We start from the raw sequence: 26,459 nt of genomic DNA on the forward strand, positions 1-26,459 counted from the left end.
GGTGCACCGTAGCAGTCCATGGCCCAGAGGGTACAGAACATCACTTCAGCTCCTCCAGCCAAAGCATGGTGATCCCTGATTCAATGGCTGCCCAGCAATCAAAGCAAAGGTGCCACACCATTTGTGGGCTGTGAAAGGAGCCTGGGATCCTGTTGCCTCTCAGCAAATATGAGGTAAAAGTCCAGAGGACTATAGTGTCATCAGTGGAAACCCTGACGGTGCAGTGGGATAATTCATTCTGTGCCATTCCCTTCTGGAAACTACACATCTCGTTAGATTTTGCAGAGTGATCCTGGGTGAAGTTAATATTTGGATTTCTCTCCTGGGAAGATATTAGGAGACCTTAGAGAGCTGGAGCGAGATGATGTTACAGTTTGATACTTCCTTTATGTATGCATCTAACCTCTTCTGTTTGAAGTTAATTTGATTTTGCCTGCATAGAAAAGGAGCCTTGGGAGATGGTTTTTTATTAAAGATACGCTGAACCGTTCAGTTTCCAAACTTACAAACTGGAGGAAATTGAAAAGTCCTTGAAGACTGAAGCTTTTGGTGCATGTTCAAATTTCACTTCAGATCATTTTTCTTGACAAAAGCCTGTATCTCAAGCAGTTTTGAGGGAAATCCTCTTATAATCATTTGACAATTTAAGTGAACATGTAAGATGTCCACCAGCTTATTCTATTTCTGTTGGTTAGATGGCATTTTGGACTGCTTCCTTTTACTGACATTTTACACGCACAGGGTTTCTAATTTCTTCCGTGGTGTTCATTTATTGACATGCTAGAAGAAGAGAAGTAAAAGTAGACTATTCTTTAGGATAAACACACATCTTGTATCAGTAGATTAAGGCCTTTTGAAACCTGGTGCTTTGTCTGCATGCTAGGAAAAACTATTGGAGGCTGTTCCTGCATATACAGCAATACAAATAACAAAAGACATTTCAACAGGACATACGTTTGTTATATGATAATGTGAGGCCATATCTAACCATATAATTCTTCAGGGTAGGTTATAGCAAAAGTCACCTAATTTATAGTGGAATCCCTTGTTGTGGTAAAACCCTAGGTGACAGTTATTCCTTTACTGAAGACGCAGGGCCCTGAATATAATCTTTCTTACCAGCTCAATCATATTGCGTTCTAAGTCAGTGAAAGGCCATTTGTTGCTAGATTCACTAGAGCTGTGGGTGTTATCTTCTTACCTCGGGAAATGCTGGAAAAGTTTATTATGGAAGTTAAGCCTTATGCTTGATTCCTGGCTTACTGACCAGCCATCTCATGTGTGTAGTTACAGAGTGGTGCACTTAAGAAAAATTACCCTATTTTTCCTCCGTAATTGCAAAAGTAGCTTTTGCATCAGTGTGCACCCACTCTTTTTTCTTTGTAGTTCACAAATTGCCCTAGCCCGGGGGGCAGTGTAGTTAGTCACTAGGAACTAGGAGTAAGGGTTGTGGAGCCATGTTGTCTGGGTTCCAATCTCCCTTCCAGTTACTATCACTTTGACTGTGGCTTGGTTGGACCAGGCCACCTTAGCCTTCTGACCCTCAGTTTCTTTTATCGACGTGGGGGTGATACTAGTACTTACTACATGGGGCTATCAGGAAAAAATGAAATGAGAACATCCCTACAGAGTTCTTTGTACAATTCCTGGTACACAGAAAATATCCAATAAATGGTAGCTATTATACTAGTTCCCGCTTATCTGCGAGAGATACATTCCAGGACCCCTAGAGGATGCCTGAAACCAAGATAGTACCAAACCCTAAACACACTATGTTTTTCCTGTACTGAAAGATGTGTAGCATATACAGCATGGATACACTGGACAAAGGGAGGTTTTACGTCCTTAGTGAGGTGAAGGGGGAGGGGGAGAGATTTCATCACACTTCTCAGAACTTGTACAACTTAAAATTTATGAATTGTTCATTTCTGGAATTTTCCATTTAATATATTTGGACCACGGTTGACCACAAGTAACTGAAAGTAAAACTGTGGATAAGGTGGGGACTACTGTATTATTATGCAGGTGAGAAACTCAGATTGTCAAGGAAACCTAAATTCTCTATCATATTTTTTTGAACTACTCAGTTTTGCATCCTTTTGGCTTTCCATCTCCAGTGAGCAGCTGTTTCATTCCTAATCTTTACTTGCTTGTAACATGGACAAAAATGTAATCATATTTAATTATAAGCCTCTAACATATCTTGAATTTCCTTTTACTATCTAATAACTAGCCTTGTACCTTGTAGGATTTTTCTATTTCTCACAAGTCAATTCAAAAATTACCACCACTGCACAACGGTGGGTGAAACATTTCCCATCCAGGTCCTTCTTCTGAGACCCAGGCAGAGATCCATATGTCAGACTTTAGATTCTTAACATTGTTTTTGTTTCTATCTGTTTCTGTCTTGTCACATTCTAATTAGCTGTGTACGTTCCTAAGTCCTTTCCTCAGGCTGGGAGCTCCTCAAGGCCAGGAACTGGATCTTTTTTTTATCATTATGTCTTCAGTACCTGGCCCAGCCCCTGACACAAAGCCCACAAATTGAAACTGTCTCCTGAATCATCCTTATATGTGATATAAATTTTAGGTATGAATATACATTTTAGATTCACCATAAAAGTACTATTGCATATTATCCAATTCTGTGTTAATTAAGACAAGGCTAGAAATACTCATAATACTGAGGAGGAAATAAGGCAGTTGTTATCCTTTTTAATCAAAAGAGAAAACTGAAGAGGTGCTCACTCAAATTCACACAATTAATGGCAGTACTAAAACTAGAACCGAAATTTCTCAATACCTTGAAACGCATTCAAATACCCACTAGGTTCTATCTACCGAGAAAATGAATAATCCTGAAGATGAATGTTGGATCGGGAAAAAGAAAGTTAGTTTTTTTTCACAGACTTCTTCATTACTCAGAAGTTGTCAGAGTCCATTCATCTGTAAAACTCATTTGTTGGGATTTAGTGTGATGTAAGATAATGAACTTTACTGTGTGGCTTTGGGAAAGTTAGTTAAATTCACTGAGCTTTGATAACCATATCTGAAAATGAAGATACAAAAAACCTACCATGGAGAATTGATATAATAATTAGTGAGAATGGTTGCAATGCATACTGACTGGCACATATTGGGCATTAATCACTGGTGGCTATTATTCTTATCTTTAACTAGGAGATTAATAACATCAACCTTATAAGAGATGGGCTAAGTCTATTTTTGATGAAGAGGTATGTTTGTGAAAGCAGAAAAAGCCAGATGAGACATAAAGGCCCTTGTATTTAAAAAAGAGAATAGTATAATTATATTCCTTTTGCCAAGAGTGCACTGGAAAGGATTTCTTGCAGCAGAATGTGGCACAGCATCATATCTATCACCCGTCTGGCGTTGACCACGTACTTTAAGCATCAGAAAGCTTTCACTATACAGACAGCCTTGCTACTGTAGTATGATGGGAGTAGGGAAGGTGTAAAAATTTATGCAATTTAAGGAAGATATGCATAAAAAAGGTAAATAATTTATTTTTCTGGTGGTAATCTTGTTCTTAATTTTCCATTCCTGCTAATAGCACTTTGAGGGAAAGTGGTACAAAAACTTTCCAATTTTTGGTCACTCATTTTCTTCTTGTTTAAAAATATTTCTGGGGACCGGCCTGGTGGTGCAGCAGTTAAGTTCGCATATTCCGCTTCTCAGCGGCCTGGGGTTCACTGGTTCAGATCCCCAGTGCAGACACAGCACCACTTGGCAAAAGCCATGCTGTGGTAGGTGTACCATGTATAAAGTAGAGGAAGATGGGCACGGATGTTAGCTCAGGGCCAGTCTTCCTCAGCAAAAAGAGGAGGATTGGCAGTAAGCTCAGGGCTAATCTTCCTCAAATAAATAAGTAAATAAATAAGTAAAAATATTACTTCCAAGTAAATATTTGGTCAATTCAAATTTCGAATTCTCTATCAGAGTTTTCCCTCCCTCTTAAGGGGAAATTTCTCTTTCCGCCATCCCCAGGGTCTGGGGGAGGGATTTCTGGTCTGAAAGCTTCCTTGGATCATCCCTGCCTCCCTGACAGGTCCTCATCCAGCCTAGTTTCTAGCCATACGTTGCATGGTGAGACATAGGTGGCCCTGGCTCATTGTCTGGGGGCTGTATGGTCACACGCCCTTTAGGATGTGGGATTTTTGGTTGACTTTGGGTCTGAGATTCCAAAATGCTTCTTGTCTCGGCTCCAAGCCTCTTAGGTACCTTGGGCCTACTGCTGTCTCTGAGTCCACCTGGGATCTCAAGAACTTCTCTGCAATCTTCTGTAGTCTTTGAGGCTTCCCAGGATATCCCTCTTTGTCATTACGTCTCTACCCCTAGGCCTTGATGGATAGAATGTCTTGCCAAAATCAGGGCTTCACTGAGAGGCTTTCAGATTCCCCAGACGAGTGTGGCACCAGCACCAGTATTTTCTGAATTCTCCAGTCCTATCTGGGTATTCAGTCTTCTTAAGGTTGAGCCCTGGTGAGGAGGAGGACCATTCCATCTGCCTCCTTTTCCCTTTATTTTCCCTTCTTTCTAAGCTCTCCCCTCAGGCATCTGAATGGTGTTCTCTTTCAGAGAAACTCTGGCAGAAACTTCCCCCGAGTTATTTCCTGCTCTGTGGCCTGCTCTGTGGTTCATGGGCACCTCGCACCCCATATTGAAATGTTAAAGTGCAGAAATCTTTTTAGATGTTTGTGTTTCCTCTCCCAATTTTGGCTTTTACGATCAAAAAATAAATGCTCATTCTATGATCTCACTATGGACTTAGACTCAACACTGAGCAGGACGGCGTTTCTCGAATGTGCTCAGCCATAGATGGAGTGGATTTGGGAATTAAGAGACAACAAGAAACGAGTCATTACTCTAGACAAAAATACCCTGAGACAAATAGGAATTAAGATTACATAGGATAAAATAACATGAGTTTAACCTCTAACAAATTTTATTTCCGTTGTTCCTAAGAATGTAAAAGCCACTTTTTGGCCTTCTCAAGACCTGGAAGACATAATACAGTAGTTTTTCAAATTCCTAACGTATTGATTTAGTTTCCTTCTCTGTGCAAACCTAGTCTTCTGAATGGGCATTTATATTTTACCTTTTTGAAGCAACCAGCTATTAGAGTTGTGCTTCTGTTACCTTAAGCCTCACTGTGGGAAACATTTTACGTTGTGATAATTTAAACTAATGTCTCCTTCAGAAGCTTTCTAAGGTCAACTAGATTCTTTAAGAAACAGATCCTTGGGTTTATAGCTAAAGCTATGACCAGTAACCACTTATTTATTGCTACAGTGTAGACGTTCTGATCTGGGGTTTAAACTTAGGCCTGGTTCTCAAAGAGAATCTTTATTTGCTAAGTGATCTCTTGTGACCTAGTCAAAAACAGCTGAACACTGTCATTAATGAGCGACTGTCCAAACTACTTCTTTCGTCCACACCTCCCATACGCCCCATGCCCTTGCTGGTATGTACTTGTCAGAATGAAAATCATTATCCCTACTGCCCTGATTTAGAAGATTTACAAGGAAAAACACTTACATTATTATCAGACCTTAGGGAACCAATATTTTTTTCCATCAATATTTATTCAACAAATAGAAATTTACATCTGCCTTGCACAGAGTATAGTGCTAGAGTATGTACCACTCTCTAATCTAATCAGAAATGTGACCAAGCTACAGAAAACACTTTGATTTCAAAATAAAATCATATCTATAGTCCCTAAGAACACTTTGAGTCTTTATTTAACAAGATTCAGCATCATATGAACATTATGAATGGAATCATATTATAACTTTATCATAAAATAGGTGCACAATAATAACAGTACAGAGTCATGCATGTGTAACAATGTTTCGGTCAATGATAGATCCCATATGTGATGGTGGTCCCATAAGATTAGTACCGTATAGCCTAGGTGTGTAGTAAGCTATACCATTTCTGTTCGTGTAAGTACACTCTATGATGTTGGAACAATGATGAAATTGCCTAATGATGCATTTCTTAGAACATATCCCTGTCATTGTGACATGTGACTTTATATAAGAAGAATACTTCAGAGCCTCCCACCACTGATCAAGCATGCCCATTTAGTTGTTTTCCCTCTAGTCTGGATGGGTTTATTCTAATCTATCCACATTCATATCTGATTCCTTTTGTAAACTATGGGTCACATGTCCAACACAACTGCCAGGGCTCAGGGTTGCTTTCTGCGAATCAACCATGGACCCAAGCAAAGACTTCATGTTGAGAGCTCGTTGTGAGAGCTCTTGAGTAGGTCATGCATGAATGAAAACATTCCTGAATCCGCTAAAAGTAAAATTTTTCCTCAGTGATACCTTAGCATGAGGAGGAAGATACAGATTATTGGATTTACTACGTTTATAAGAAATTATTTCTACATGGGATTATAATTCTCAATTAACAGTAGCACCAACCTATTTACTAGTACTATGGAAACACCCAACTTTTTGTGTGGAATAAAGCCATTTTATATTCTACTTCTCCTGGAATTTTCTGCCTTTGATTCTACACCTCAGTACTCTACTGCCAGCCCATGACCTAACCCTTCTTCCTCTCTGGAATAACTTTCCCAAGAGGCAAGCTTGCTCTATCTCGCTCCTCAAAGATATTGCTACTTTGATACTGACTTATTATAGGCCTGATAAAAGATCAATAGTAAATATTCTGCAGTAGGGTCATTAAAGCTTCTGTTTGTTTGTTCTTTAACTTAGTAATAAACCAGATAATCAGAAATCCACATGTATGGATAGCATGAATTGGTGACAGTGATTACTTGAAAGAGTCCATGTATTAGACATGATCTGAAGGCTTTATTTTGAATCCTTTATTCTTTTGTTTGAAATCCTTTATAATGCTCTAGTTTCATCATATAATTATAGTGCTGTTGAGCATGAAGAGATGAAATTTATATAATAATGTTATTCTATTTTGATCATATTGGCTGATAGTGCAAGAATACTAGCTATATACCTACAGAAGTTAGTTCAGCGAAAGAGGCAAAGATAGAAAGCTGGATTCTATTGGCCTGTTAGTGCCTGTGAGCTATTGAAGTAATTTTTATTTATTCATCACTATTTTGTAAAAATATCTTGAGTAAGCAGTCTAGTTTATATATTTGACCTGTAGATTGATTGGTGGATGTCAGGGATCTGTTGTAGTTCTCAAGTCAATATGATTGACTTTCAAGGTGATTTCAATGACAAGTCATTGAATATGATGTATATGTATGTGTTGTGTGTGTGTATACATACATATATATATATGTATGCATACGTATCTTTGAGCCTTGAAATTTTGACTAGTTTCTGTAAAAGTTCATGCCGGGATCTTTATTCTTTGGGTAGTTATTATTATTAAAGTTAAGTGCATTGTAGGGTTGAGTGAGGCAGAGAATTTAGATAGCGATAAGGCTAGATTATTTGGTCTTTGAGAGGCTTGCTTTGTTTCTTTAATATTGTTAACAGCAAGGACCTTGGATCCAGATCACCTGGGTTTAAAACTTGGTTCTGCCACTTACTATGTGAACTCAGTTTCCTCATCAGTAAAATGGGGACTCCAGTTCGACCAGAGTCTCTCTGTTGCACAGCTCCACAGATGTTGTAGTCTAATGAATGCGCCACCAGGCATTCTGCGGCAGTGAGCTGTTCTTTCTCAGCAGGTTGTCCTGAGGATTAAGTGAATAAAGTGCTTAAAACGTTGTCTGACTAAGCACTCTATAAGTGTTGCTATCTTTAACCTTTGGGTAAAAGAGGTTTTATTAATGACCAGTACACCTTAAAAATTTACAGTAGTGTATTTTGGTTCTAATTTTAATGATATCTAATGATGGCTTTTTTCCCCCCAAAACTGCTTCTAGTTACTGGCACTTGTTCTAATAAATAGGTTTCCAACAGATTAAATTGGGCTCTTTAATCCTAGAAAAATACTGTATTGCAGTGCTGTACCAGGCCACATTGGAGCCTGAGGCAAAAGAAATGATCAGTAATACTGATCCTATCATTATTTAAAATTTTAGTATCTTGTTCATCATAGACTTTTTTGCATTAACTTTTTAAAAATATTGTATTGAAATATTATTGGTCTTGATTATTGAGTTTTTAGCATTTCTCCTTCCCCTTAGAGTTTGCATCCAAGGTGAGTGCCTCAATTGCTTCACCCGTCTCACCCTAGTCCTGGCCCTGCTGTCCTGGACTTCATCTTTTATAGTGGAATGTGTCCCCAATCTATATGTAGTTGGCACGTCACTGATCTCTCGCTGACTCAAGGAGGCTATAGTAGCCAAATGTATTTCTAGACCCCAGAAACTCCTCCTTAGAATGTCATTCCTACTAATGCTGCCTTGTTTTTTATTTTCCACTTACAAGGTAACTTAAAAAGTCTTAGTTTAAGGAATTATTAAAATTCAAAACAAGTTTTCTACTCATTTGAATACATGATCAAGTAATTTTGTCTTGAGTGAAATGCACTCAGAATAAGTGTGACACCAAATCAGAGTACCATGAGAGAGCCACAAGAACAACACCTACCCTGAAGTCAGGGAGAAAGAGAATAGGATGTAACTGTAGGGGAGGAAGACATTTCCTCTACCTTCTCTGGGTTCATCTGGCTGGAGAACGAATTAAATTCACATGAGACAGAATAGCAGGAGAAAATTAAACAAAGCTTTATAACATGTATACATGGGAGAGGCTCAGACAAGCTGAGCAACTCGCCAAAATGGCTGAAGCCCCCACCTTAAATATCATATCCAGCTAAAGACAAAGGAGGATGTTGGGGGTGGGGAGAGTCAGTTACAGGAGGCTACCAGAAACAGGAATAAGATTATTATGCAGATTTGAGTCCTTGCCTTTAGCATTGATTAAGAGTTTCTAGAGATAAGGTCATCCCCTTTCTTCTTCCTGGTACAGAGAGGGAGTCCCCTTTACAGATGGAGATTTCCCTTACAAATGTAAATGTCTCTTAACAAAAGGGTAAGTAAATTCTACTTTTCAGTTGCTTTCCTGTCGGCAAAGTAATCAGCCCCAAATAATCATCACACCAAAGAGACATGTCTTGGGGTGGCCAGTTCCAGTCCCCCACAGAACCTAAGGAGAAATTGTTACCAGTAGTATTAAGAAAACCACAACTAGTCAAATGAGCCACTTGGAAGAATAGAAAAGGCATAAGATGTCCCTTTACTTGTTCATAATGAGGTTGAGAAAATATGCCCTGGATCAGTACTGGCTAGGTAATCAGGAGCTCAGCTACTATTCCATCAGATGATGAGGAGTATAGCGGAGAAAGACATTTCCTCTACCCACTCTGGGTCCTTCTGGCCAGACAGCGAATTAAATTCACATGAGACAGAATAACAGTAGAAAATTAAACAAAGCTTTATAAAATGTATACATGGGAGAGACCCAGAAAAACTGAGTAACTTGCCAAAATGGCGGATGCTGTCACCTTAAATACCATCCTCAGCTAAAGACAAAGGAGGATGTTGGGGGTGGAGGGAGTCCATTATGGGAGATTACCAGAAAAGCACAGTAAACAAGGGTAAGGTTATTATGCAAATTTAAGTCCTTGCCTTTTGCATTGATAAGAGTTTCTAGAGATAAGGTAATCCCCACTTCTTCCTGGTACAGAGGGGAGACACTTTACAGATGGAGATTTCCTTTACTAATGTAAATGTCTCTTAACAAAGGGTAAGTAAATTCTACTTTTTGGAGTTTCTGTCATGTCTTCAATTTTTAAAAGTAAACAGCCCAAAATAATCCTCATGCCAAAGAGGTGGCCAATTCCAGTCCTCCACAGAAGCATCAACTAAAAACTGCATCTACAAGTTTGGAATAAGATAAATGTTAAGTTGGATTTCTGCTCAGTCATCTATTAGTTGTGCAATTTGGACAATATATTTAAATTCTCTGAGCCTTAGTATGGGGATAAAAATGCCTACTTCACCATACTGTTATGAGAAATAAGAGAGTTTATGTAATGTAGCAAAAAATGCATGGGACATATAGAAGGTGCTTAATAGTTGGTTATTGGTGTTTTTATGATTCATATTAATATTATGTCAAACAACATACCAGCTAATTAAGGGCAATTAGGAGCAAGTGGGTGTAGATGGCCAAACCCAGTGAACTTTCTGCTGGGAAAAGTGGTCCAGTACTGAACTGGGATATAAGACAGACAAGTGATTAGGCCTGAAGAGAACACGTGTCCCTTTAGCCACCTGAGAGGTGGCCAACCTAACATCAGATCAGCATCTACGTGCTGACGAGCCCAGCTTTCCTAATTTCTGAATAGAGCAAGAAAATGGCACCAAACAGATAGGAACCCAGGGATCCAGCCAGGCCTCTGGTCACCCAGGAGTGAGGGAGTCTTCAGTAAGCCAGTAGGGAAAGAGAGAGCAAGTCTGACTCAGGAAATTACTCTTCCAGAGAGGGAAAGGAGTTGGGTCATGGGCCGGCAGAGTGCAGAGAATTGAAGGAGGGGCTGATGACAGTAGTACCTGGGAAGAGATGACTGCAGCAGACCTTTATCACACACAAGAGTGGATATTCTTTCAGTAATGACTTGTAGGCTGGTGCTGCTCGTCTTAAATTGCTAAAAGGGCTTACATTCTCATCTTTATTTTATCAAACTACTGTTTAATTTAAAAATCTCTAATTCTCTCCTCATTCTATAGTTCTACTGAGTTTCAAAATTATATTTTAGTGGATTTGAGACTTTTCAGAGCCCAGATAACATGTCAGGGCATTTTCCTGTTCCCAGTCCTCAGAGAAAATATCCTTGGTAACCATACTTATATAACGTCTGAGTACCTGGTAAAATCATCTAAAAAATGTAGCCATCTGGATATTTTGTCTAGGATGCTCAGTAACTGCTGCTGCCATTAAAAAGAAAAATTCAATTATTGATTATTTCTTTACTGAAATGAATAAACTGATTATATCTTTCAATAACTTATAGATTTAGACTGATCTCTGTAAGAAAGAAGTGTGAGAAATTGCATAAGCCTCCATTTTATTTTTCTTAGCAGCTAATTGAATTTTCCAAGCAATCAAGAAATTTGAGCATATTGTCCTCCAAATCAAGGAGGTCCCATTCCCGTCTCTCTCCTGAAATTGCAAAGCATTTTCCCCCTTCCGTTCATGGGCCACCTAAGATACCTGAATCCATCCAGCATCCATTTAATCCTGGACACGAAAGTCAGTTTTGGACTGTGGGAGAGTTTGGTCTTCGTGTTTTTTATTTTAGTGAGTTTTCCTTGGCAAAGGCCCTGCGCTGCCTGGGAGCTGATTGAACTTCCGTAGAGCCAATATGTTTCTCAGTTCTCCAATTTAAATGCTGCCAAGAATTTCCTAACGTTTGCCATGAGAAATTCAGCAGCACATAAAACCCCATTCATTAAATAAACAGTTAACTAAGCAACCTTTGGCAAAAGGCACAACCCATCTGACATTGGAAGCGCTCGGGACTTTCCGAAGGAAATAATTAAAGGATGCATTAAGAATAAATACCCCAGTGCTTAGCACTCATAATGGAAAAATAACAGTTCCCAACCTGGAATCTTTATACAAGTTTTTGAAATTAAAAATGAAGAACAGTTCTGAATGCTCAATATTTCAACAAACCTAGAAAAGGCTACGCACTTACCCACTCTTAGCACAAGCAAAATAAAACGACTATTTGCATCAGGCTACAATTCTGTCAACTCACTGTGATTACGGAGGCTGTCTCATTTTGTCCTTTAGATACCTTTGATAAATTAAAATAATCAAACTAAGTATTCCTTAATAAATGCTATTTGTTTAGTAGATGAAATTTCGAAATGTAGAGTTCATGAAGATAAGAAAGAGTTATGAAATTTGGAAAGTATTCATGTAAACATTAAGATTTGAGGGTGATTAATTACTTCACAGAATGCTTTTTTGCTTTTTAGAGAAGTTGCTTTTTAGAATTAATTATTTACATAAATGATGAGCACGCCTCTCTTATACACTTAAGATCTTAACATTTAAGATCTTACGTATTTAAGATCATAATGGTAACAATAATGGTTACTTTTTACTTAATGGCCAAGACTAAGCACTTAGTACTGTATGTTCTTAAATAACACTACAAAATAAGTATTAATAACCTCATTTGATAAAGAGGGAAACTATTTCAGAGAGACTAAGGAACTTGCCCAAAGCCGTGTAACTAGTTAAGTAGCAGAGCAGGAATTCAAACCTGGGGGGCTATTTGAATCTATGTCCATATCTATATCCATATCCATATCTATGTCCGTCTCCATATCCATATCTATATATCATGCAGTGCATTGCCTTCATCAGATAACATTAAAATTACAGAACAGATTTACAAACAACTTCTCAGGAACAAGTCTGTTTTGCAGTCTTTTCATCAGTAGTGCTAAAAACAACAGCGTTGTCTGTCTTAAATGTCACCTTCCCCTGTTTCCTTTGAGGGTTCTCAGGTGGAAGTGTGAGTGAGAACTAAAGGCCGACAGCCAGGGCAAGAAAGGGAACTCATTAGACAACCAGCTTTTAAAATCTCAGGTTGAGGAGGCTTAAGAGAGTCCTACAATTTTTATTGCTAAAGGAACTTAACTACCGTAAAAACAGTCCCAGGGAAAGCAAACCAAAAAATTCTATAGTCTATACCCAGCTTTGCAGACAGGTATTAAGATTCTGTCTTGTCCACTACTTGCTGGCTCCACGCTTACTAGCTTTGTGACTTCAGGCAAGTGGCCTCGCCTCTTGAAGAGCCACATTAAAGTGGAGTCAGAGGGCGCTTTGCTTTCTCTGGCACTGAGAGTCATTTCCCCAAATCTCTCCCATGGGCTGGCCACGCACTCCTCGCATTTCTGCAAGAAGCTCTACCACCAGGGTCTTGTGATTATTAGAAAAATACTTAGTGTGCTTGTAACTGCATTCACTGTTTCGTTTTGTTTTTTTTCTGATTTTATTTCTCTTTATAGTTGTATATCCACCCTCCAACTAATAAATAATACAATTTTCTGGCATGAGGCCAGATTCACTGATGTGGTAAAATCAAAATTATTATAATCACTTACGGATGATAACTTTACAAATAATTATAATAACAAGAATGTAATTCCAAGCAAGATATAATTTCCTTTTACTATTCAAAGTCTCTTTAAGTGAGTTTGAATGAATAATTTGCCACCAGCTTTGGCTTGTTACATTTTGGAAAGCTATGTCAGAGCAACTTCAATAGTTCTGTTATATATATTTATCTTAACCATACAGAAAACAAAGCCTCTTTATAATACAACATATAAACATTATTAGAATAATTAATGTCAATGGCTTGATAGGAGGAACCTAACCTATATTAAAACATGTTATAAAGCTGTGATAATTAAATGAACTGGAACTGGATCAAGAAAAAAAGAAGCAGATCAATAAAACAGAATAGGATTCTCAGAAACAGAACACAATATATGTAAGATTTTAGAGGCTGGCCCAGTGGCACAATGGTTAAGCGCGCATGTTCCACTTCAGCGGCCCGGGGTTCACCAGTTTGGATCCTGTGTACCGACATAGCACCACTTGGCAAGCCATGCTGTGGTAGGCGTCCCACATATAAAGTAGAGGAAGATGGGCACTGATGTTAGCTCGGGGCCAGTCTTCCTCAGTAAAAAGAGAAGGATTGGCAGCAGTTAGCTCAGGGCTAATCTTCCTCAAAAAAAAGAAAGAAAAAGGAAATATATGTAAGATTTTAATATTAGGTAGCCCTTACAAAACAGTAGAAAAAAGAGGAATTATTAAAAATTCATGCTGGTTCAAATAAGTAACTGTTTGGGCAGGGGGATTCGATTTGGATTTTCACCTTAAAAGAAAAGACAAATATTTTCAAAAAGATTAAAAAGTTAAAGACACAGACATAAAATTAAGTAATAAATATTGCACGTGGTTATATATGTATAAAATCTCTCTTGGGGGTGGATTTTCTCGGCTAAAAACTGATGAACATGATCAAAAATGACACTAGATTCAAATGTTAAAACTTTGGCATATCCACCATACACCATGCCATTGCAAATCAATGGGCAAGGGACGGACTAATAGTAAATGATATTTTATATATATATATGGATCTCCATACATACATGTAAACATATATATACTAAATGGTATATTATTTACTAATGGCCACCCCCCTAGAAAAATGTAAAATTAGATGATGGAGGGAGCTTTACTGAGCTCCTGAGGCCAAGGATGCAAAAGAACGTGAGTTGGTTAATCTAGACATAACATCTGGTGCTGCTATTTTGTTATTATCAGTTCAAAAGTATCATCCTTGGTTCAGAGAGTTTCCCTTAAAAAAAATAATAATAGTGTCTACTTTTCTCTCATTGAGACTGGTAGAGAATTTAAAAATTTTTGGATAAAGCAGACGTGCTTTGCCCTTATTAGCAGCATCTGCCGGCTTGGAATACAAGCTTTAAACCCTAACTTACGGTGTATTACATTCCGCAAGATCATGCAAGACTGATGCTGAAAATATCTTCATCACTTAGTTGCAAAATAACAGTAAACATTGCACGTTTATTGTTTCTAGTTAACTTTTTCAGTGTCTTTCTAAATGCCATTAGTTGGGGAAATAACTGCAAGATATTTTCCCCTCAGGTCTTTTATTTTTGTATTTGAGCATCAGCTTATTGTGAAGCTAACACAGTTTTAAAGTTAGAATTGCCTTTAAAACAGTTACGGTTCCCTTTTTGGCATGTTGCTGAAAAGACATCTGCTCATCATTTGTAATCGCTCAAGGGCCTCTCTTAATCCTGCACCTATGGTAGAGATGGTTTATTGTTCTATTTATGTATTTTTTTTAACAGAGTTGAAAAAACATTGAACACTGAAGTCCCAATTCTTGTTTGTGATCAGAGCTTGATGCCAACGGAGACAAGTCCTTAGCTTACCTGAGTCTCAGTTTCCTCGTGTGGAAATAAGAGGATTGATTAGTTTTCTTTAAAAAAAAAAATGGTATCTCAAATCTCCCATTACTGACAACAGTGGCTCATTTTCCAATTTTTTTTTTTCCAAAAGGCATTACGGAATTACTGAGTCTTTAATGTGAGAAAAATAGACATTCCTATTTAATGGAGCTCAAGTTCTCTTGCCACACACCCATATGCCACTGAAATCTTCATTAAATAGAGCTGTTAACTCAGGAACAACACAGTCTTTTAGCTCCCACGGCTAACTGGTACAGATGGCATCCAATGTTGCCTAAATAACTTTAGGCAGCTCGCTGACAGTGGAATGAGAGAAGGACAAAGCAGGAAGAGTTCTCTTTTCTTTTTGCTTTTCCTTCTTTTTATGAAAAGGATGAATTTGACCCTGTTTAATTGGAACTAAGCAAAGAGATTTCTTTCTCTACATTCCTTAAGTAAAGAATTGCTATTTTTTTCTCTCCAAGTTTCAACTAATTCTTGGTTTCATATTAAATGTCACATGCTTTTACTGATAAATGATGTTGTTGTAGTCTGTTTTTACATTCCATGATGATTTTTTTTTTATTTTGTTATGGGGAAAGTTTCAATTACGTTGAAAATTTTATCTGCATATAATCTCTCATTGGATTGGATTAAGGCGATAAACCCACTAACTCCCCCCCCAAAAAAACCCTCTTATCTTTCAAAATTCCTTATGTAACTCTCCTTAAAATCAAATTTCCTCAAGGCTAAGTATTGTTTTAAAGAGGTATTCAGCTACTTTGTACAGGACTTGCACATTTCCTACACTTTCTTTCTTATCTGCTACTCCTTCTCCAAACCACCCCAAATACAGAAGTCCCTGCAACTGGGTGCACGTCTACTTCAAGTGGACATATTCCAATTGCAGATCAAAACTTCTATGGTGTCACATTCTCAGAAAAACTGAAATTCTGTTAGTCTTTTGGTCAGTTAAATTCAGCAAACGTTTTTTACCTTTTTACTATAAGCAGTTTCTGTGCTAAGCTCTCAGTGTAAGAAAGTGAATTACGTAAGAAACTTGATCTTAGGTGGAAGATAGGGCAATAGGAAGTGCAATGATTAAAAAAAAAGGGACCACCTTACCTCTACTTTTATAATTGTCTTTTTGTGGTGGCAGGAACGTTGAGGCAAATTTTTAAATTTTCTACTTTCTTAAATTGTAATTTATTATTATTATTATTGTTATTGTTGTTATTATTATTTTGACTACAGCCCTTCGTTTGGCGTGCCAGGCTTGTAAGCGCTAAAATTTGCTTTTAGGCCAAGATATTTTTGACTCCAAATGTGTGTTTTAGCCAAGAACTCTCTAATTTCTGACTTTATTAAATATTATTGGTGAATGTTTATTTATATTTTTTGTGTGTATGGTATATATACATATGTATTATCTACTTATCTGTCTGTCTAGAGATGTACAATGTATTCTAATATCTGTGTGCATTTTTTTCTGGACATCAATGATAGCAGGTTTGACATATATTGCATATATAAGCACATTTACTTTGGATAAAGTATAAACTCTGTGTGTATGTCCACATATAGTTTACACATTACCAATATATATACCAATAGCAAATATTCAAGAGAAATTAAACTGGTTTATTCTCAGTGGATCATGTTCTATTGGACTGGGCATATGCACAGGGGAGTAACTAAAATTGCATTTTCTTCAGTACCTTACCTAACAATTACTTATCTGATTAAATTGAAAGTCTGGGGATTGAAAAATAATTTCAAAATAATAAATAAGTAAATGTTGGGGATGAAAGTTGTAATACATTTTATTTCCTTTTTTGAGCTGTTCCTTACCCAGGTCTTGGCAAAACAAATGTAATTTACTTCCTACTTGTTGGGAAGGCTCTTGCACTGTTCACTTACTGGCTACTTCTTGGTTGTATTTTGAAACAAGCTCTTTGCTATAAATAGATGATGCATGGACAGATCACAGATAGGAGAAAAGAAGAATTAATTTTGGACATTTGAAATATTCTCACATTTTCTTAATAGAGTAAAAGCATTAAATGCATTTAAAACAAACAAAAGGTAAAATTAAAACAACAGTCCTCTTAGATAATTCTTAAACTTTATGGACTTTTAGAAAAAATATATATATATAAAATATCCTAAATGAAATATCTGTTGAAAAACTACATAACAGAGTTTGGATCTCTACATAGCTCTTTGACTCCTTTTTCAAGAGCTCTACATAGCTCTTCAGTTCTCATTTCACCATCCTGTGTACTCTCATACTTACGGGATGAAAAGTCTTGATCAATACATGTTAATAAATTTAAGAACCTCATTAAAATTTCTAAGCTGAAACATATATTTACAATAACAAAAAAAGTCCTTATCTGAGTGGCAAATGTTTTCCTGCTGATCTACTAATGTTACCCTCCCTCTTCCTGTGGAAAGCCTTAGCTATCAGCCACCAGTTCTTCACTACCATCTGTACAAACCTCAGATAGATATAATCCTTGGGGCACATCCGTACGCCTAAAGATGTAGTGAACATTCTCTTTACTGATGGATTAGTGTTTCGATATATCTCAGAATAGAGAACAATATCTTGGCATCAAAACCACAACTGGAAAAAGCCGGAAAATGAGAAGCAACAATAAGCCATCTTTTATCTCTGCTCAAATCACATAGATTGAGGGAAGAAAACCTCACAGATTTGGGGATTTGACGTTGCTTTCCTTTTTAGATGTCTGTTTTAGAAATTAAGAAACCGAGACAGAGATGTTAGGCAACTTGACTTAGGTAAAAGCTTTGTGCTTAAACTAAGTCTGTATCTACACCTTCAAACTTCTATTCTTTAGCCTACTTACTGCCCCTGCCTTTTCAGGATTATTATCAAGCCCAAATAAAATACTCAGTGACTGTCTACCTGAAATTTCAAGCCTAGCAATATAAAAATACAAACACATTACTCCTTTCCTTGAGTATTTCAGTGTGAAGGATATTTTAAAAATTCTAACAAACATTAGAGGAAAGGGAAAAGATCAACAGGGCAATGTGCAGAAATTATATGGCAGCGAAGAAAAGAAAACAAAAACAGCAAATAAATAACAAAAAAACCTGAGGCCTCTTTTATGTTTCTATCTCTTTGGAACTTATGATATAAGCCTATGAAGCAGGGGAGTAAAAGTCAACATTTTTAATTGCTCTTCAAAAACAATGAATATTGCAACATAAATCTTGATTCTATAAACAGATCCACATAAGTGTGCCATAATATCATCAACAATTGTTAAGAAGATGAAGTATATAGATATTTGCTGAAAGTTGCAACTATTAAATAAATTACAACTTTGATGAAATTAGAAAAAAGATACATGAATAATTGTAAATGATTGAGAACCATATTATCTGAGAAAGAAGCAAAAAAATGCTTACACATGAATTTTTAGAAGATTTGGAGTGCTTACTAGCTACTCATTATTATAGTTGAACTATATTTAGGTCATTTTAAAAGTAAGTCTAACTTTAGAGATGTAGAATGATTATGAAATCTGGGGCACATGAAGTAGTGGTTAGATCTGAGAGCTATCAGCCTGCCTATCCAAAATTGCTTTCCTGTCTTCTAGAGTGGCCTTTCAAAGAATAGAAAATGAGAAGAAAAAAAAATTCTTCTCAAGATAGTTCTTCTAGGAAAATTATTCTACCTCTGGAGAATTTTAACTCAGGTGTTTTTCACTCTAAGTAATTTACACCCCACAAAATGAGTTTGAAGGTGAAGTTTTCCAATACACAGTCCAGCTGCCCATTTATAACTGAACATGCACAGAAGTTTTCACACTTTCCTAGATAAATAGGCTCAAAATAGTAACTAGGTTAGGAGATTGGTCCACAATATCACATTCTGCTATATTTTAACTGTATTTGAAGGGGCTGGCCCAGTGGCACAGCGGTTAAGTTCACACGTTCCAATTCTCCATGGCCCGGTGTTTGCCAGTTCCGATCCCGGGTGCGGACATGGAACCCCTTGGCAAAAGCCCTGCATCCCACGTTTAAAGTAGAAGAAGATGAGCGTGGATGTTAGCTCAGGGCCAGTCTTCCTCAGGAAAAGAGGAAGATTGGCAGTAGTTAGCTCAGGGCTAATCTTCCTCAAAAAATAAAAAAAATAAAAAATAAATTTAAAAATAGCTATATTTGTAAATATTGTTATTAATAATAGTCTACAATCTGGGAACTAAGTTAAAAAAAGTGAAAGAAGAATTTCGTTCAACTCTCAGTAAATATTTATTGAGTGTCTACCCTCTGCCAGGCACTGATCAAGGTGCAGGGCTACAGTGAGCAAGGCCCCTACCTGCATTAATCATAGATTCTAGTGGGGATTCATCTTCTGTTTTTTGGAGAGGGCAGTGCATGGCTCATCATAAGTAATATGATGAAGACAATCCCTACTCCATTTCCCCAAACCTCCCTATCACCAAGGCACCCAATTTACTCATGACATTATAAATCTATCAGTGCAGTCCTCACCTAGAATTACACTAATCCCACATCCTTCAATTTTTTTGTAGATGATGTGGGACTCATGAGGCAATAGACCCAGCCTTATACCCACTTGCTCACGTCGGAAACACCCAATTCCATTGCACAGGCAATGTGTTAGCATTGATCAGTGTCATCATCTGCATCATTTGGGTCAGAAAATGTTTATTCCTGATCAATATCTATGTCAAAAAATTTCCAAATGTGAAAATATAAATCACCAAGAAAATGAAAAGTAATGCAGGTTTGGGTAGCTTGAAAATCATGGTGAGAAGTTACAAAACTTGGAAAATCATCCTTAAAAAGATTTTCTCCACTTCTAAAGATCCACAGAGAAAGACAATCCTAAATCAACTTTCCCAAGGCTTCATAGCTCTTTCTCTTTTCAAGAAAGTATACTTAAGAATTAATCTAATTCCTTTTGTTATTGCTTAAGTTCATTTTCTCCTTTTTTGTTGTCAATAGATGCTTGTTAAACCATTATACATATTTGTTCAAAGAATAAGAGATATGGTATTCTTTATAATAATCCTTCTTCAAGATAAAGATAAACTGAAAACACCAGGACTAATATTGGAAAGATGATTTATTTAGTTGGTACAAATCAAGTATAAAATACCAATTATATGAGTGTGCTTAATTTCTAGACATTTCCTTATTATGGATTAATTTAGAAGTAATATCTCTGTGTATACTAGATGATGATAAAGAGATGATGATGATGTTTATTATCATGCAGTTTGATGTAGTTGGTATTTATTAAAATCTTACGATGTGCCTGGCATTGGATTGATTGTCTTTATGTAGATTTTCTCGCTTACATGGATTTTCTTCTTTAATCATTATAACTATCCTGTAAAGTATTATCTCCCTAAAAGAGAGGAAAACAAGGCTTAGAGATCATACAGTTAGGCAATGCCAGAGCTGGCTTTGAACTTAGGGAGTCTGATACCAGAGCTTGCTCTTAATAACTCTGAAAAATAAAATATCCATTAACAAATCATATCAAGAAACTTGTCAGTCACATTAACTGTTGGCTTCTTTGGCCTTGGATTTGAAAGAAATAACTGCTGTGTTGACCTGGTTAACTTTATAGCTCTAATAAGACACAGCCTGTCTTATTTTTTCTGTTATATAAATATATTTTTATACGTGGATAAATGAATTTAGAACCTGACAATGTTGGCCGCTGTGAAATTTGAGTGCCTTCTTAAATGAATTTAGATAGTTATCTGGACATAGATAACTAGTTTATCCCTAAGTCAGTATGACATAGCTTTTGGAAATGTAGTTATCCATGCTATGCATTTTGTAGAGAAAAAGGGTATGAATCTCTCTTTATCCTCATTTAAAAATAGCTATGAATTTATTAAGGTGATATCATAGCAGATGCATGATACTGTGAGAACTGCCAGTGGATTTGTCCAATGTGCTTTTTGTAGTCCACAAAAGCCCCAGAACTATCAAGTGATCAGAACCACCCAGCCACTTTAGTTGAAGTGCCTTGAGAAATCAGGGTACAGGACGAACTTTGCTCCACATTTGTGTACATTAAAAGTGAAATGGAACACCAGTAATACAGGTTGAATGGACTTAGAGTAATACCATGTTCCAGAGTTACCTACATTATTCAAGTAGTTATTATTGTAGGGCAGGGCAAGAGAGAGCTTCTGCATCTTAGTTGCATTTTATGATTTTTCTGAGAAATTTCAGGATATTTTCTACCCCAACTTGTTATGCTTATCTTCCAAAATTAATACACACCATGGATATATAGACCATAGAAGAGATCCTGTATTTTAGGGAACTAGTATACAAAAGTATCTAATTTCAAATACTCTTGTGATGGGAAAACTGAAAAACCTCAGTGCTTGTCTTTAATAAATGAAGTACCATAGTCAACCAACAAAAGCAAATGGTTTTTATAAGTTCAAGTCTACACATCCTTGGAATAATGAAAGCTATGCAGATTTATTCAAATTATTTGAGTTAACTACAGGGAATTTGTGTTTGTGTGCACGTGTGCATGCACATTATTTGAATGAAATTAGATTGGAACTGTTACTGTTCAATGAGTTGATACTTGAATTTTATTTAGATGAAAAAGCTGTCTTATAATCAAAAGCTACTAAACGTTGTGTGCCTTTTCATGATCTACTTGCAAGTTTCCTGAGCTGATGACAAGTTCCAAATATTAAAATATACGCTTAGTTTCTCACTGCTATCCTCTGCCTACAGGTTGTATATAAAAATAATGATGTAAGGCTGGAATTATCTCGACTTGCCAAGCAAGGAGACCCTAAGATGAAGATCCATGGAGTGGTGGCATTTAAATGTGAGAATGTTGCAACTTTGGACCCAATCACCTTTGAAACCCCAGAGTCTTTCATCTCTTTGCCTAAATGGAATGCAAAGAAAACAGGCTCGATATCCTTTGATTTCCGCACAACAGAGCCAAATGGCCTCATCTTATTTAGCCATGGCAAGCCACGACACCAAAAAGATGCCAAGCACCCGCAGATGATAAAGGTTGACTTCTTTGCTATTGAGATGCTAGATGGCCACCTCTACCTCCTCTTGGACATGGGGTCAGGTACAATAAAAATCAAAGCCCTGCAGAAGAAAGTGAATGATGGAGAATGGTATCATGTGGACTTCCAGAGAGATGGACGGTCAGGTAATTTATCATTTTTCTGTACTGTTTATCTACCGGAACACCCCATCTACCTTTTGCTATTCCTAAAGATTTAAAACCAAGACATATTAAAGATTTCTTACATTCCTGTCTTTAGGGTAAAGGAAATTGTCTGTTATTGTTTCTGTTTCATATCATATAAGAATCAGAAGGAGCTAATTAATCATGAGAGTTGGGCATCAAACTCCAAAAGCCCTAATGGCTTCTAGAATACCTTCCTAAATCAACATTTATTGGATAATCAAGTGCCAAATCTTGCAGGAAATTTTATCTTGAATTTGCAAATGAAAATATAAGGGTTCTTATATTCCCAATTACCTCGTATCATTGGTTGTTTGGAGGAGCCTGAAGTGACAAATATAAAACATGAAAAATATTTCAATGATCCACACATACATTCCTTAGTTTAATACAGCACTCTTTTTATCCAAGGTGGATCTATGGTATCAAAAATACTTTGATCAATATAGTAGGTTTTCAAGGACACCAGCAAAACTCTGCTGCCTTCCAAATAGCTTCCCTTTTCTGATGAAAGATATTTGGAATTCCACCAACAGGGGTTCATTCCACTGGCTTCTTTCTGCTGCTCTTTTTTCCTGGAGGTGTGTGTGTATGGTGGGGGTAGAAGCGGATGTTGTAGGAAAGGCCTGAAGAAATAAAAATTACTGACTCTGAAATTTGGGAGTGGATTAATGGGCTTAGGTGGGCAAGAATCACCTAGGAAGAGGAAACAGCATTTGTGGAAACCCAGAGAGAACCAATTTAAGTACACAACTATATATTATTCCTTTTACTGTCTTCACCCTGTGCTCCTATGCTGTGGTTGTTCCTCTCACTTACAAATCAAATTATCTTCTTATAATAGAAGACAACTGAATTTAGAACTAGCCACTCTCCTCCTCTCTCTCCTCCCACCTTGTCATTTGTTTATATACTATATTATCCACTCTGGAGTTTCTGCTAAATAGCAGTACAAGCTTGGCCAAGGCATTTTTTGTGCACCTGAATTTCTTCCCTTGTAAAACATATTGTGAGGGAGCCAGTATTCACTGGATCCCAGACCAGTGAAGGGGGATCAACAGTGATGGGGCTTAGGATTCTATTTTTTTGCAAAGCTTTCCAAGGGACTTGATGATCAACCAAATTTGGGAACCACAGACCAGATGACATTTAGTGCTTCTTTTAGATCCAATAATCTGTGATTACCATCCTGTTTTAGAAGGGCCATGCTGAAGCCCTGAGGCTGAGCTCTTCTTTTTACCCCTTCCTTTCATAGACTCCCTTGTCACTTATTTACTCCTAGCTTCTCTGCAGGGAAGAGGGAGTAACATTTCACTATTATTCGTGCCTTGTGTTCCTATTTATTGATCAAGAAGATTGTGTTTGCCATCCTAGATATATCTTTTTTTCTCAATAAAATAAAGAAATGGAATGTAGGCAAATTGGGAGGGAGCTGGGGGTGAGGGTGGAGAATTGAAGGAAGGTCGAAACCCGTTGCTCTGATCCCCAGATATCTCGGAGACTTTGTTTCTGATTCATCCCTCGCTGAAAACTCGGTCTCCCTATGTTATTTCATTTCCCTAAAGAAGACCATAAGGAAGATGAGTTAGCATTCTGTGAAATCTGTGCTATGTTATCACTTTTCTGCAGTATTTTAGATGATTGAGAGTAGACAGTAAAAGATTTTTTTTTTTTTGTCAGCTGTATAATACTGATTCCATTAGGAATTGGATTCCTCTTTGTTTTTCTGATTTAAGCTGAGAAGAGTACCTTGATGGGAATACAGAAATATAGCAAGAATGCCTCCCTTTGGCTCCCCCCAGCCTATTTCTGCCAGAGCTAGCAGTTAATTTGCTACTTAGGCACTTTCAAACAGAAGACTTAAAAAGAGGATGAGAGTAGTGATTAATTTTGTTTTTTGAAATATTAACTGTGGACATTACAGTTTGACTTAAAATACATCTAGAATAAAATTTGGAAATTGACTTTCAAGAATATATGCACTGTTAGTCAGATTTTTTTAATAGTTTAAAACATAACTAATCAGGTTAAGTGGACATCTTTTGGAAATTCACAAGGGTGAAAAAATACCACACTTCAGTTCAGTTGTATTTCATTCACCTAGAAATGAGATATTTTCTTACTATCTGAAGAAATACATGCTCATTGTCAAAATTCTAATAAATGCAAAAGAATATGAAAGGAAAGTAAAACTATCCGTTATTCATTTGATAATATTGATTTATACCTGGATATTTCTTTCCAGTCTTAAGTGGTGATGCAATCTAATTAGTTTCCCAAGTCCTGTGGATGACCTATTACAATAAAGATCAGATAAATACCTTAATCCTCAAACAGAATAAAATCCACATTTTCTGTTTAAGCTGTTAGATTCATCCAAATTGCCAAGAGTTTATTAACTTCCTTGTTTATATCCTCATTGGAAAAGGTCAAAGCAGAGAATATCTACTTTAATTTCCAAAGTTCAGTGCTGGATGGGAAGAAGAGAGAGATGCCTTAAGAGAGTGTTATTTGCATTAAAAAAGAAAATAAATGAAACATGAGATTTTTTTGGAATCCAATGGAAAGATTAAGTTAGTATTCTTGTTGGTGTTTTGATGGTAAAGTACTTTTATGTGATTACAATTTCACATTAGTGAATTAGAACAAACAATATAAAAACCAAAGCTCATTCACTAAAGTAAGTCCTGCCCCTTACTAAACAGAAAAAACAAGAGCTCATATTGTGTTGGCCAAGCTCAAGGGAATTTAATGTGATTTTAATAACTGCAGCTGTTAATATTTTATATATAGTATTTTAATTAAGTTCTATATTTGCACACTGCATTGGTTTGGAATAAAGCAGCCTTTTAATAATTGAATGAATAGCTATACTAGCTTTTATTTTACTTAGAGGATATTTCTGAGTTAAGCTGGTGAAATACTAAGATTTATAGCTCAGTTAAAACTAAGAAACGTAGAATTTCAAGAAATAATTCATTTTACCCATTTTTCACATCAGTTATATTTAGAGGCTATATGAAAATTCCTCTTAATATAATGTGAGGAGACGATACTGCTGTGACAAGAGGGCAATGTGGGCCGCTTTCTGATTCATGGACAGCGAAGGTTGTATCTATCGATTTGCCTGGGACACTCCTTAGCTCCATATTTAAAAACACTTAATGAGCCATATTGTCTCTGTTATTAAAGTAGAGGGAGCCCAGGCCTAAGAGTTATTCTTTCTGCTATTGACCATACTAAAGTCAGTCAGAATAAAAGCCATGGCCATTAATTAGATGCTAATAAGTTTGGGCCATCTAGTCAGAGATAGGGTTAAAACTATATTTGGTGGACAGAGTGAATTTTTAATATCCCCCATACAGCTTATAAGGGAAACCTATGTGTGCAAGGGAATATCTTATTTATATTTATATCCTCAGGTCCTGGTTCTTTCTTAGGCGATAGCAGTTGTTCAATAAATATTTGGTATAAGAAAATATAAGGAATAAAAACATGCGAATGACTCAGTGTCAACCTACCCCTAATATTTTAAAGTGTCATCATCTTTACATTTGAAGAGCAATAGCACTATTTTAGTTGTAAATGCAACTTTTTGTAAGGAATTACATTACTTCCTGAAAGCAGTTAACACAATATAGGATAACAGGTACTGTCTTTTTTTACAAACACAATTCCATCCTCCAAGCCCAGGTGTCTGGAAGAAAAATGCAGTGAAGAAGTTAAACAACTGTTAGAGAACTGTGGTAAGCCTGGTACAGAAATGACAAGATTTTATGAAAACAGGACTACTATTCCTGCCTGTTCATGAGATCCCTGTATCATTTAGCAAACATGTAGGCAGAAGGAAAATTAATCATGAGAGAAGGCGTTCACTCCTTTCCGAGGACTGGGATACGCAGCCACAGTAAGCATGCTAGTAACAAGGAAGATAGTCACCCGGGATCTCCATCTTTCTGATGATTTGCCCATCAGCCCTTTGTTTACTAAGGTGGATATATGAGCCCCTTGTTTGATGAGAAATATTCCCTTCATCTGAATACTTTTCTAGAATTTCGTTTTCGGCACAATTAATTGTCTTGGGTTATATGTCCCTTCTTGCATTCTATGACATGGGGAAGAAAGAGGCACTTTAATTCCCACACTTTGACTAATATTCTTTGGCCACCGCTGTTCTCTGTACAGTGTAGCTTCTTCCACTGTCTG

At 36.9% G+C, this 26,459-nt stretch overlaps 1 protein-coding gene across 5 annotated transcripts in view; it reads left to right on the plus strand.

The window, feature by feature from the left end:
- The window catches only part of NRXN1 (neurexin 1), a 1,071,934-nt gene that overhangs the window by 458,996 nt on the left and 586,479 nt on the right, over window positions 1-26,459 (plus strand). For all 5 annotated transcript variants that reach the window (XM_046659961.1, XM_046659962.1, XM_046659966.1 and 2 more), the window contains one exon: window positions 21,776-22,214. In XM_046659961.1, the coding sequence (XP_046515917.1) occupies window positions 21,776-22,214 (439 nt within the window). The remainder of the gene's footprint in view (window positions 1-21,775; window positions 22,215-26,459) is intronic.

This window comes from Equus quagga, chromosome 5 (assembly GCF_021613505.1).
Source record: "Equus quagga isolate Etosha38 chromosome 5, UCLA_HA_Equagga_1.0, whole genome shotgun sequence".
Lineage (NCBI taxonomy): Eukaryota > Metazoa > Chordata > Mammalia > Perissodactyla > Equidae > Equus > Equus quagga.